The sequence below is a fragment of the Hipposideros armiger genome, unplaced genomic scaffold, assembly GCF_001890085.2.
Source record: "Hipposideros armiger isolate ML-2016 unplaced genomic scaffold, ASM189008v1 scaffold_272, whole genome shotgun sequence".
NCBI classification, from domain to species: Eukaryota; Metazoa; Chordata; class Mammalia; order Chiroptera; family Hipposideridae; genus Hipposideros; species Hipposideros armiger.
This window is the reverse complement of record NW_017731622.1, coordinates 459905-473743: the sequence shown is the minus strand read 5'-3', so window position 1 is coordinate 473743 and position 13839 is coordinate 459905. Positions and strand designations below refer to the sequence as shown.

Genomic DNA, 13839 nt, shown 5'->3' with positions numbered 1-13839 from the left:
CCTGGACTTTGGGCACACAATTGAGAGTTGTCTGTACTTGGGTAATGATATATTCAATGATGAAAAAGGTATTAGTATTACTTCTATTTTATTAGCCAAAACTACTATGTTATACTTTCCTCAATAGAACAAAGAGTGTCCTCCATTGTTTTCTGTGTGACCCCAAATTTCCCATTCCTCTTCCAGGCTTTCTTAGGAAGGAGGCATACAAGTGTTTCGTATTAGGTCTCTCCTCTTCTCCGTCCCCACTGCAAAAAGAAAGAAGTAGGTAAGGGTAGAAAGTGAAACAGTTATTTGAAGGGAAAGTATGTGCATTTAAAAAGAACAACAGCCAGAAACTCAATTATCTGCCATTCTAGAAGAGAAGCAATTTGTAAGCCATTCAGTCCAATTTGCTTTAGGCTTCAAAAGGGATAAACATTAATTTAAGTGGGTAGAACAGAAGGCGCAGTGAGCCTTCTTAGCCTCAGAACTCAGACGATCATGAAATCATCAACATCCCTAACGATGACTCCTCAGGGTCCTTCCTAAAGCCAGTTCAAAAGGCTACAGAGAAAGCTGGACCCCTGTAGCTATAGTTAGATTTCTACCGCAGTTGGCCAAAGTTTCAAATTCTGTTAGGAATACTAAAGGTTATGACCTAGAACTTTATGCACAATAGGTGCTCAATATATATTTTGAAGTAAATTAACCTTAAACATTTCTCTACTTTTCATCATTTTATAACTTATTTTTACCCCCTTGGCTTATCTTTAAAAATAGACAGCAAAAGGCCTATAGGGGCTTCACTGTGCTGCTATGCTGTTGGCACTTTCTCGAGCTGGGTACACAGCTTCTGAGAAAGGGGAACAGTCCTATAAGATGGGTGAGTAGAGAGACTTGCTGTGCCTTCTGCCAGCGTTGTCAAGATCTTAGGTGACCAGAAAAACCTTTTGACTGGCTCTTCTTCAGCATGGGAAAAACCTAAAGGTGTCTACATCCCAATAGAGACAATTAAATAAACCTGCCAGGTTCCTATAGCAACAGGCTCCTGAAGGAGAAAGGGGAGTACAAAAACTTCAGGGCCTGTGGAAGTCAAGACAGGGTAAAAATCAATGTCGCAGTCAGCTTCTTTCAGCCCATCCCTGCTTTGTCATAACGTGATAAAGAAGTAGCTGTGGGCACCTGTCACTAACCTGGCTGCCTGTCTCCCACCGAGAGCTTGCACATTCATTGCATGGGGAAGTGAGAGGGATTATCTCTGCCACCTGAAAAGGAAAAGTGCAAATTCTGCCCTCCAGGGGTCCAAGGGCCAGGAGGGGCAGCTTGCCCTGCCTCACAAATGGCGGCATTAGTCTTTCAGTTAAAAAGAGGCAAATAAAAAAGAGGCAGTCAGGACAATTGCAAAGAAGTGAGAGTTCTCATCAGCAGAAACTGCTCTCGTCCTGGTACAAATGATTTTCATTTCTATAAAATAGCTACACTTTGCCCATGGAGAGGCAGTGTGCGTGGGTGGGGTCCGCTGGGAGCCTTGGGGTCTGCGGGGCAGAGACCAAGTCCCAGACTGCCTGCCAGAAATGGGAGATGTGAAACCATACAGCGTTACCTTTGGAGGCTGTTAGCTTTCACTGTCCTCGGCTGTTATCTCTATCCAAATGGAATCTTTTTCTTTCAAGCTCTTTTCTCTCTAAACCCCAGCTTGTGGTACAGCCAGAAGAGGGCCAATTATTCCAAATGCCTTTGCTGTATCATTGTCTCCCCTTTAATGCATTCTCCTCTGGGGAGCAGTTATATGAAAAGGCTAAATCCCACAGCACTGACAACCCACAGAGCCAGCAAAGAGACTCAGTTCTCACAGCACGGCATGTTTCTCTGTTTCTAGGTCCCCAGACAGTAATCTCAGCCCGGATCTGGGGCCCTTTTCCACCATAGTGTACTATTCTGGGACTCCCGTGGCTGGAGGAAATCCTGACCCTTATTCTGGACCCTTCAGTCCCAGTAATGAGTGTAGCAATGGGAGATGGAGATGGTTTGCAGGTGGGGTAGGGTGCCTGTTGAGTGAAAGCCAATATTCCAAAGACACAGGTACCACAATAGGGACGCAGCCTGGACCGACCCAGGCAGAACACCAGTCACCCCTTCCCCTCCTCACCTTCCAAATGAAGACTGCCCGACCAAATCCTCCTCTGTTGTATCTACTGCCACAATCCTCATTCTCAGGCCACCGCCCCAATTTGTACACTTCCGTTCTCCACTCCCAGCTCATTTGCAATCACACTGAAAAAGTACTGCCCATCCTTACATAGCCTTTTAGTACTGAGATTACTTATATTAATACTAACCTTATACTAAAAGCTAACACCTTAGTGCTTACCACAGGCCAGGCATTCTTCTAAGCACCTTACATATATGAACTCATTCAATCGTTAACCCAACCTCAGGTGTAGATGCTGTTGGTGCCTCTGTTTGAAAGATGCAGAACCTGAGGGACAGATTTGTTCAGATTCATCTAGCCAGAAAGTGGCAGAGTTGAACTGAAAACTGGAGCCTATAAATTTTGTCACTCTGGTATAATGCCTGGTAATATCACTAATAATGCTCAGAGTCTCAGCAGCTCACATTTCCTTACCATGTATCTGGACCAGTGATAAGTGATTCATGGGCTCTGGTCCCTTTTATCCAAACAACGACATTAGGAGGATCTTATCATTAGCCCTGTTTTACAGAAGAGAAGCTAAAGCTTAGATAAATTATGTAATGACTTGCTCAGAGCCCTGCAACTAGCGTGTGAGAGAGCCAGACCCATTTGAGCTTAGCCTACTGCCCTCTGCCATCTCCCTGGCCTGCAGCTCTTTGCTTGTGTATGCCCGACAACTCATGGCATGGCTAGTCTTGATAGGTGACACCTCCCAACAGCAGTGTCAGTTCTTTTGCCAGCATCTCTCTGCAGTGATTTTGCAGGTTTTTATCTTGCTTTACTAGCCCCCTTGCCACAGACGGTGTGCAATGCCACTCCTTCCCTAACTCCTGGCAGATCACACATTGTACTCACAGTGATGGCATCATGCATCTCATCCTCAAGAAGCTTATTAACAAATGGGGCTATTATTCCCTGGCAGTGAGGAGGCCCTCACAGCCAGATCCATTGCCTTTCTCATTTTAGGGATAAGATAAAGTTCCCAGAAATCTTTCTGGCATCTGAGATACTGCAGGGAGTGGACTCATTTGAATTCCTCCCCTGAGCACCCTTTCTTATGGCCAATTTTGTAGCCACCCCTTGGCACAGTTTCTTCTTTGGAAGGCAAGATTCAATAAGTGTCATTGTCATACTCAAAGCACTTTCCATTGAAGTGGAATGACTGACGATCATTAAGTGTGTGTTCCCCTGAAGCCCTTTGGGAGAATCTCTTCATAAAATATCTTTTCCCTCAGACATATTTAGTACAACGCTCAGAGCATTAATACATTCCCATTTCCCCAACATCCTCTCTAACCAAGTCTCCAACAACACATGTACTTACATCTTACAAGCTCCCCTGAATTAAGACGCCTGTTTCTCAGGCATAAGGAAAGTCTCAGCAAATCACGAGGATGTGCTTTAATGTAACTCCTTCTTGTGTTGACGCTGAATGGCCAAAACACAGGAGCTACTCAGATTTTTTTGATTTTTTTTTATGGCAAGACATTTAAAAGGAAACAAACAAACAAAAAGCTTAAGTGGGGAAATAATGCTTCTTTCTTACAGACAGCAGAAGGAAATTGATATTCTCTCTGCCGTGGAAGGTCAAAATGCCAACTTTGAATTGAACTGCAAAGACTAAATTCTGAACAACTATTGTCTGTAGCAGTTGTAAAAACTTCAGCAAATTGCAGCTGTCTTAGGTCTTTCACCCAAAAGACCTACTCGCTCCCCTAAGCAGAGTTCACTCTCCCTTCCAACCTGGCATGTTGAACCCAGCACTAACTCCCTTTGCAAAATCAGCCCACATGATGGCACAGCCAACACCAACGGTGGCTGAGGCACACAGCACTGATGCTGGGTTCAGTGCTTCTAAAAATCATCTTTACACATAAACCGTTGGAAAAAGTCATAGTTTGAAATTGTTTCAGCGGCCTGGCAATGCTTTTAAAACATGATAACCATCACACTTTACTCCTCTCTGAAAGGTTAGTTTAATCGTAGATCACAAAAAAATTGGTTTCCACAAATGCATAATGGTTCATCTATGTCACACTTGAACTAAATGGTTTTTTAAATGGAGCTGAAATTATTTTGATGTGTACACAGTCCCAGGTTTCTATACAACCTTTTTTAACCAGCCCATCAGGAACCTTGCCTCTAAAGCCTCATTAATAATTCAGATGTGCTGATGACTTTAAAAGATCTATGGAATTGAAGCTTAGGGAAAAAAAAAAAAACCTCTGCTTGACAAAAAGATAAATGAATGTAGAAAGAAGCTGCAGGAGTCTGGCAAGCTGTAGATCATCTCAGAACAGATTGTAACTTTATCATTCTGTCAGGGGGAATAATTTAAAGCACTTAATCAGTTAGCTTCACTGTGAGGATGTAGCATTATGAATTCCTATCGTCCAATCTGTTCAAATCAAAGTGAACTTAATTATAATAGGTGAGAGAGCCAGAGCAGGAGACAGGGGGGTAGAGAGTGATCCAAGAGGCAGTAAGTTTCCTGGGGGGTAAACTGGGCTTGCTGAACAAAGGGTAGTGAGTAAGCAAGCTTTCACCAAGGCACAGCCTAGCTCCAGCGATCTTGGTTACACTGAGGGCTCAGGGAACTTGACCAGCAAAGAAATGTATGGACCAAGTTAAAATAAGCGGGATGGTCATGAGCTAATGAGAGATGCTGAATTTATAAATCACTAGCCACGTGGGGAGACACACACACACACACACACACACACACACACACACACACTCTCTCTCTCTCTCTCTGTCAAGCCAGGTGAGCAATTTTTGTTAACATATCAGTCCAAGACCACTGACAAGACAGTTATGAATTGTTCTGATAGGCAGAAAAGGAGGCTGCAGAGGTCATTGTCTCTATAGCAGTGGGTGTGCTTGAAAGCTTTTCTCATTTTCTTTTCTTTTCCTAAGCCACTAAAATGAGGCGTATGATTCCCAAGTTAGAATGTCCTAGTCACCCAATCTCTTTATATCTAGACACATGGCCTATTTTTCAGAAAATTTCAATCCTAGAAAGAGACGAGGATGAGGGCTGCACCTTGTAAAATAGCTCTGAACTGCTAAGAGGATGCTGGGCCATTTTCATTTTCACCCCAGCCCCCGAACGCCTGACTCGGCATTCTTTCTCAGCCATTCCCACGTTCAGGGTGGAAATGGAATGCCAAGACTTCTACCTCCCTTGTCAATGGTTTGGGTTATTACAGCCCGTTAAGATGGTGCCACAAGAAATTCTTTTCATACCAGCACAGAGTTTTCTTTTTTGAAATAAAAGCCACCTCAAAATCCTCTTAAAATATTGTTTGTTATTCTGATTTTCACTCTCATTGGCTAACAAAACTGTGGGCTTACTTTAAGACCCTCAAAACTGGCTGCAAAAGAAATAGAAGAATGGAATAGTTGAGATATAACTTGAAGTGTGCTTTTTACAAGCAAAGCCACAGAAAGGCTGGGAGAAGGAGGTCCTGCATGTGATTGTAGATCATTCACTATATGTCAGAGACATGCCCCTTATATTCCACTCAAATCAATGGATGCACAAATCTTTCCTCAGGCACAATGTCTACACCCAATATTTGATCTATTCAGCATCTCCTTCACACCAGAGCTTTTCAGGCCACATAAAGAACCCCAGAGAACATTGCCAGACTTCACTTTCCAACTTCTCTTTATTCTCTGAGGTCTGCCCGTTGTGCCTCAAGTCCTAATGGCCCATTGGTCATCATTTGCTATGGCAACCGAGGAATGTTTCAGGTTCTGGGGTTCTCCCTACATTGCACTGTCTCTCTTAGCAATAACTCACTGTCAACTTCTATCTATTACCTTTTTGCATTTTTTTCAATGAACTTTCCAAAGGCTTTACCCTAGGACTAATTAAGCTTCTTATTTCTCCTTCTTGTTCTCTATCCATTTTGCCCTTTAGCAGAAAAGAAATGGTTTACAGATGAACCGGATAATGCCTATCCCAGAAACATTCAAATCAAGCCCATGAGTACCCACATGGCTAACCAGATCAACCAATATAAATCCACAAGCAGCTTGATTCCACCAATCAGAGAAGTTGAAGATGAATGTTGACTCCCAGGAGACCAGAACTATTTTTTTAAAGCCTGACAAACTTCATAAATGGTGATGTGACTTTTCTTCCTCTTACATGCTGAATCACTGGTGGAAACGTTAGGATAAGCAAGATTTGCAAGAAAAATAAGTAGACAGATCTTTCTCTTTGTCTGCCTTGAATATTGCTTCCATGTATTTTGGAAAAGAAAATGATTTCATTTATAAATGAACATACTAAAATAGTCATGTATAGCCTCTAGCATTTTAAATTATTTTTATTTATTAGAAAGAAAATCTATTTTTCCTTTTTTTTCATTATCAAATATCTTCCCTGTAGCTAAACAATGCAAAATCAAAATGAATAAGTGGCCAGACTCCTTAATGCGTATATCTCTTCTTTTTCTTTGAGGAGAATGATGGTCACCACCACAATTAATTGTAATGACGGGAAATGGATTATTAAAACAATTTTAAAATGGTTCAATGATGTAAACATGTATTTTAGTAAATTCAACAAAGAATACAAAAGGGGCAGGTGAATTTCCTGGATGGGTGTATATTTTGGCTTCATTGACACCAGCTCTTAATAAATGGAAACATTTATTTTCACAGTTGAAAGTCATATTTTTGTAGTTTTAGTTTTCATTCTGTATTTTTTATCCCTTTGTTAATATCCTTAAAAGGGAGACCTTGCAGCTTTTCTACAATTGCCAGATCAGGTTTACCCAGCCAACTAACAATAGCAGGAGGGTTTTGAGCACGCCTGGGACATGGAAATTGAGGACCAGATGCACACAAGACATTGGTGTGTTTGTTGTTCTAATGGTAGAGACTCCTCCATGCTGTTATACTTCTCATTTTATATCTCCAAACCACCCACACAAGTAATTTCAACTTTGGAAGGGATTGGTGGACTCTCTCCCTATTCCCCAAGCCTCAGAGCTTTTAGTCTGAAAGTTTATAAACAATAATGAATAGTTTTGCTCAACAATAGGATGTGATAATACATTCATTCTTCTCACTGAATTTTTGTTTAAAAGCCAGAAAATTTCTATCATCAAGAAGACAACTTTTACCCAGATTTTTTGTTTTGCAGGCTTTCCTTTAGTTGCTGGGACAAAAATATGCAAACTTGCTACAACAATATCAACAATATAAAAAATAGTAACAACAAAAGGAAAGCAATGAATGCACTTAAAACAGACTGTTAGAAAAGGCCTTTGAAAATTACCAGCAATGAAATCAAATCAAATGTATCAGCCACTTCAAACTGTGGTCAAAAGATTTTTCTAGCCATCAGACACAATTACCATGTCTCAGAGCTCTGCTGTCGCTCGCTTGCTCAGTGTACAGTCGTCCCGGCAACTGTTATGTTCCAAACAATTTAGCAAGTCTTTTAACTTCAAAATTATCAATCTTTGGTACAATCATCAGGGTCTCTGGAGAAGCATGGATGTGACAGTGATTTTTGTTTTCTTAAACTGTGGGCACTTGAAGAAGCCAAACTTACCAAAATCTCCCCCAAAGTCCCATGATATCGATTCCATTAATTCTTTAGACCATGACCCTGTGGTGCCTAGTATGCTAGTGCAAATCCGATCAAAGCCAAGCAATGAACTCACCATGAAAACATATGTCCACACTAAGTACTCCAATTATCAATGTAGGCAAAACGAGCTTCCACCTCCCTGCCACTCCCTGCAGAGCCAATGTAGTCGTACTTCCACCTCGTAGGCGCCGTCCTGAAGTGACTTGTCAGACTGTGTCGTCACATTTTGTAGAATTAGTTCTATCAAAGTATTGTGAATATAATGTATGTCCAATTGGATTGTTTAAAAACTACTTATAACTAATCACTAGTCTACTCAGCAGACTAAAATGACGTCAGCAGTCTATATTCAGGCTTACAACATTTCCTGGGTTCCAACAGAAGTAAAATGGGTTTGTGGGGGTGAAACCCTGGCTAGGATTTTACAACTTTCCTGAAAGCTGGACCTGCTTCTACATAATGATTTTGCATTGGGGTCACCTTAGTCCATTCACATCAATCCACGCTCTTTTTTCCTTCATGAACTCCGGGGGACTCTTGTTCCTGAGAAGCGTTTATGAATTATTCATAGCGATTTGGTCTCCTCTGGCAAGCGATGGCCTCCTAAGTGATCTTAGGGGAACTTAGGCCACAGAGTCCCATGTCCGCTGTCCTCTCTTCCCCATTTCTCCATACCAAGTCAATCTGGAAGCGGAAATGTAAACTTTATGCCCTTCATTGCTAGAGACTTGAATCTAAACTTTTGTTTTTAACCAAATAGTTAAGATGGTTTTCTACAGCAAAGGACTCCTACCGGAAAACTAATTGGCGGGGATCCATTTTCTTCTAAGGTACAGCAGCAAGCTCAGGCTGTTTTGACTTTGTAATAATGGGTTGTTCTGGGCCAGAAAATAAAATCAGACATATTTTTAAGGAGGTATGCACAATAATTGGTTGTTGGCTGTTTTGGCGAAAGCTGCTTCCTGGTAGGTTAAAAGTGAAAGGAAAACAGAAACAAGATTGTAAGACCACTGAAGGGCTCAAGGGCGTATCAGAGCTTCCTGGTTTGTTTCTATTTGTTGAGCTTTCTGGCCCTGAGGGAGTGCTCATCCCATCCCACCATAATAGACTCAGTCTTTCTGGCTAAATTCATCATAGACCAATGATGGTCATCATTGGTACAGACAGTGTTATAAGGCTCTGATCTCTTATCTCAGTTTAAGGTTCCAGGAAAGCCACTTCCCTAAACTAAAGACTCTTGGGTGCTTTTGGAATCAAAGACTCACCAACTGGCTATTTAAAAAGCAGAAAGCACCTATTTATAAAGGCACCATCACCATCATTATCTTTCTTTTTAAGAATATTTTTATTTTCATCTGAGCAATTTTATATTTTAAAATATCACCTTGAAACAATATAAAACACTTTAAAACTGATTGTGACTAAGGAATGTTGGGGAATATCCAGAAACTCTGTCCTTTTGAAAGGTTGAGGCATCTTATGATATACTTTGTACAAAATTTACTTGAAGACTTTAAATAAACTGAGAATTCAAACTCTTTGGTTAGGGTTGGAAAGGGGGAAGTGAGAAAGCCTGAGAAAACTGGGGATATTTTCATGTTGAAAGGTGAAAGAATCTAACTTTCCTATTTATAGTTTAAGATGAGGATTCTAGAGCTACATCTGCAAATAACTATCTACTCACATTGAAATGTTCTTTAAACTCTCTGAGTCTCAATAACCACATTTGTAAATGAGAGTGATTCATCTAGCTGACTCTAAGGTCCCTTTCAGATCTGAGAGGACATGATTTAAGTTAGGAATGGGAGCATGGGAACAAGCCCTTCGAGGCCATCTTGTTCTGTGCTAGAATAATGGTCCCCCTAGCTGCATCACCCATGCAGTACTCCAGGGCTATGTGCAGTTCTGCTCTGGACACATAGCAGTTGGATTCATTCCTCTGCTTTACACTAAGGAGTCTCCTTAGGTTCAAAATACAAATTTGAAAATTCATATTTTTCGGCATCACATTGATCAGATTTTGTGTGTGTGTTCCTAGGGTTTTCTTTGCAATCTCATTCCTGCCTGCCCTTTTCCTTGGTTCAAGGCTCAGTTTTGAATAATTCCTTTTCCTCTGACCCATCTCTCCAATTTCCAATGTGTAGTTTGAGGCTCATGGGTTCTGGATTCCTGAAGTTTTCTTTGTTTTTGTTTCTGCAGTGGATTTAGGTGTTAGGAAGTCACCAGTTTTTAATCCTCACTTCACTTTCTATCTTCTGCTTATCTGATTTTTTTTCTTCCATGTATACATTAACTATCTCTTTGCTACTTACATTCATAAAGTCTAATTTTGCTCTATCAATTTTCATTGCCAAAAAGAACCTCAGTAAAGGAAGAAAGGGACAAAAGGAGAAAAAGAGGTAGAAAGTGAGAGAGAGAAAAAAAAGAATATCAAACTAATTGACTGGGATATGAATCATTTTACTTGTAGGAAACTAAGCAAATCTATTCAACTTGGACATGGTGTTCCAATACAGAATCTGTCTACTTTCTATTCTGCTTCTATATTCTGTTCCTATTTGCTGCCTTTGGAATGGTGGTAAAATCACCAATCACTGTGGCCTTTGAAAGGGCCCTTAATAGTTAAGGCTTGACTCATCATCTTCAAAAAATATTGTAGAAGGGACTGAGAATTCACTTAGAACTTACCTTCTTGCCCCTGCCCTAATCATCCATGTTCCTGCAAGACATTTTTTTCCTCTCCAGCAGAGATGATTTCACATTGAAATCCCATGTTCATCTGAGGAGGTGAGGTGGCCCTTTGTATTTATTTATGAGAGACTAGTAATTAGAAACAATTTCTGGCCGGTTTGTTCTAGCGTGGTCATTTTGGTTGTTCAAGTGAAATTTGTTTTGATTGTTTGTTGCCCATGCAATATCAGTTGTTAATATTTTCAAAATTGCCATAAAACAAGACAATTGAGAGAATGCTTCAATTTTATTTCTTAAGGAACTACAGAACCTAAAATGCCATTCCTATGGTAAGCTTGCTTAGAACACATACAGAGAGAAAGCAGCCTAAGTTTCCCTAAGAGCAGCCCTTTAGTCCTGCAACAGTTAAAGGCTCCATGATATCACAGCTTCAAGTGGTTAGACTGGGAAGGAATTTTAAATTAGACTCTGTGTACCAGACTTTCCTTTTTTGCCTCATGGTTTAGCATGAAAATGGTCCTGAGACTTCTGTATCTAAAGACAGAAGAAACTCAGGACATCCATCAAGGAGCGAGGAAGAAAGAACAAAAGCAAAAGGATATAAACAGCATTTTAAAGTGCTGTCAGCCAGGAAGACGCATAGCATGGCAAGAGTTAGGCTTTGGGTTGAAAGAAGGAGGAGATTGCGTTGAACTACATGGGTTGGGAAAAATACAGAGGAATATAATGCTTGATGGGTTTTGGAGGTATTTCAATGGGCAATAAATGACTGGAGAGATGTGGAGCATGAGGTTTGCCAGAAAGAGGAGGTCTAATGGACCATGGCTCATTGGTAGAATTGTGATTTCAACACATAGACCGTGTTGTCTATGGTGGCAAGTTGGTGTAGGGGAGCTGAGGAAAACTGAGATGAGACCTCATGGAAGAGCTTAGAGAGTAGTACATAGTCTTAGGGGCCAAGCTAAGATTTTGAGATTTGATTTAGAAAGTCATGGAAAACCACTAAAATTTTAAATAGAGAGTGATGGACACCGATGTCTGTGCATTTTTTAGGTTGCAAGTTTTGAGATGTCAGTTCTCCCTGGAAGTCATCATGAGCGTGTGCACAAACCTGAACGTTTTCACAGTAGCATCAAGTTCTCAGGGGTGCAGACTCAGCATGTGAAGCACGCTGGGGAGCATAACAGTTGTAGCAGCTTAGTTGGAGTTGTAGGGGCTGGTATGGGGGCTGGGTGTTGGGACAATGACTGTTGGAAAAGGTTCTTTGTGAAAGGGACACAGAATTTGGACCTCAAGGGAAGAACCATGTGGAGGAATCAGAAAGAAGAAAGGAAGACAGAAAGGGGGACCAGCAAATGCAGGCACTGAGACGTGTTGCATTGGCTTCATTCAGAAGACGCTGAGGGCTGTCGATAAGGGAGGGTCTTCCAGGCAAAAGGAGACTGGAAAGTAGAGCTGAAGAGAGGGTTCCAACAGTCCCTGTGGATTTGGAAGTCAGACCCACAGAGATACTTGTAAAGTGCGAAGCATGGCTGAGTTCTCCAAAGGAGAAAGTGTAGGTACAGAAGATCAAAATATTGGTAGGGGGCTGCAACCATATTTTTAGGGGCTAAAAGGAACAAAATAAGTAGATACTCCTGGGATAGAAGATCTAGGGTATTCTAGAGCCAGGAAAATGGGAAACAAAAAAAGGGGAATGTTAAGATAGAGAGAGCGGGTCATCCATTAGGCTGGAGATGAAAGGTATTGGAGATGGTTATTCAGAAATGAAAGGACTCACTTGACAAGGGCAGGAATTTGCTCATCAGTCTTTATCCCCAGAGGTTACCATGAGCCCAGGCTCAGGGTAGGTAGTCAGTTAGCCACTATGTGTTACTTTGGGCGCCAGGGGCAATGGTGTTTGCCCTGGACTTCTAGGTCACTGACACTCTTCCTGGAGAAAGACTCAAAAGAGAGGGATCATGAGGTGAGTCTCTTCTTTCACCTCCCTGTTCATGAAGTGCCATTGTTTCTCATCTCCCCTTCAACCCCTGAACAGCACACACCCTGGCAGCTTTGGTTTCGTGGCTCCTAAATGCTACAATCACTTTGCTTTGGTGGCTTTTTTTGACAGGCAGCATGAGGAGAGAGGGGTGTTTTTTTTTGGCATGGTGAAAACCGACCTTAATTTCTAGGTAGATTTTAAATGTTAAAAGGGTTTCTTTGGTCTGTTTATCCCCTTGAGGACTTCTGTGTTTCTTCTCCTCTGCCTTGCTGTTCTGCAGAACAAGGACAAAGGGACACCAAAACTCTCCAGTGTGCTTGCCTGAGGAAGCATTACTGGGCCTGCTGTTCAGAATCTTAGACAGAAATGTAGACATGGCACTGACACACGCCTGCCAAAGAAAACCAGAGCTTTCCTCACATGGGATTCAGGGTCCATGTGAGAAGGCAGCCAGCAGGTAAGGAAGCACTGCCAACAAGGTTGATGGAGCCCCACTTCCACACTAAACCAAAGCCCTGGCTGCCCCAGAACAGCCTGTCCCCCTTCCCTTCCTTCCGCTGAGGACAGCCTGAGACACGTTTGACCAGAACTGCAACATTTCAAACATAAACCAAGATCTGCCTGGAAATCTTAATTAAAAATGTTCCATTCCCAGGTGGCACAATTACATCCTGCCTAAAACTCCTGGCCCACATCCCACCACCCAGATGCTGAAAAGAAACCTTCCCCCACTTAACACCAAAACCTGCACTCAACATTACTTCAGGGGACAAAGAAAAAAAACAAAAAATGTACACTTACGGAGAGGGCAGCCTACATGTTCATTAAGGAAAAAGAGCGTGGCTTATTCATCTGGTTTTCAAACTTTTGATTGTTGGCATTTTGATTATGATTATAATTAATTACTATGATGGAACAGGGATTGGAGGAGAGAATAAATGCTGGTGCTCTGAAATGATCTACCCAACTTTGTCATCTGTAACAACCAGTGATAACTCTCTTGTCTTGTAAAAAGGGTTTGTACATAACTTGTACATGGTTTCATTTTGTATTTTTCGCAGATTAAAAATTTATGTATTTGTGTTCTAAAACAAGTCTTTCTTGTGTCTGTGTAGCACCCACATGGCCATGGGGTAGTAGGGGGTGAATGTAGCAAAGTCCCTTAGTCTTAGGCTTTTGCTCTCTCTGATGAAGGCAAAGTTAGGGACCAATAGAGCTGTGCATGGGCTCGCCTTTCCAGCTTTGAGCACAAATCGATTCCCACATCTCCAGGGACACTGTCAGCGGGTGCCAGCCCAAAGCTAAAATGGACAGTGGGGGAAAAGAAGAACCACTGTCATCAGATGTGGTGCTTGAGAATCGCTACAGGGCCACACC

General features: G+C 41.7%; 1 protein-coding gene across 37 annotated transcripts in view; it reads left to right on the top strand.

Moving 5' to 3' along the window:
- The window catches only part of KCNMA1 (potassium calcium-activated channel subfamily M alpha 1), a 744819-nt gene extending 731583 nt beyond the window's left edge, over window positions 1-13236 (top strand). For 14 of the 37 annotated variants that reach the window (XM_019657023.1, XM_019657012.1, XM_019657003.1 and 11 more), the window contains one exon: window positions 6102-13236. In XM_019657023.1, the coding sequence (XP_019512568.1) occupies window positions 6102-6256 (155 nt within the window). In that variant the 3' untranslated portion in view covers window positions 6257-13236. The remainder of the gene's footprint in view (window positions 1-6101) is intronic. The other 23 variants (XM_019657032.1, XM_019657039.1, XM_019657018.1 and 20 more) reach the window with 3 other exon arrangements.
- The last annotated feature ends 603 nt before the right edge of the window (window positions 13237-13839 follow it).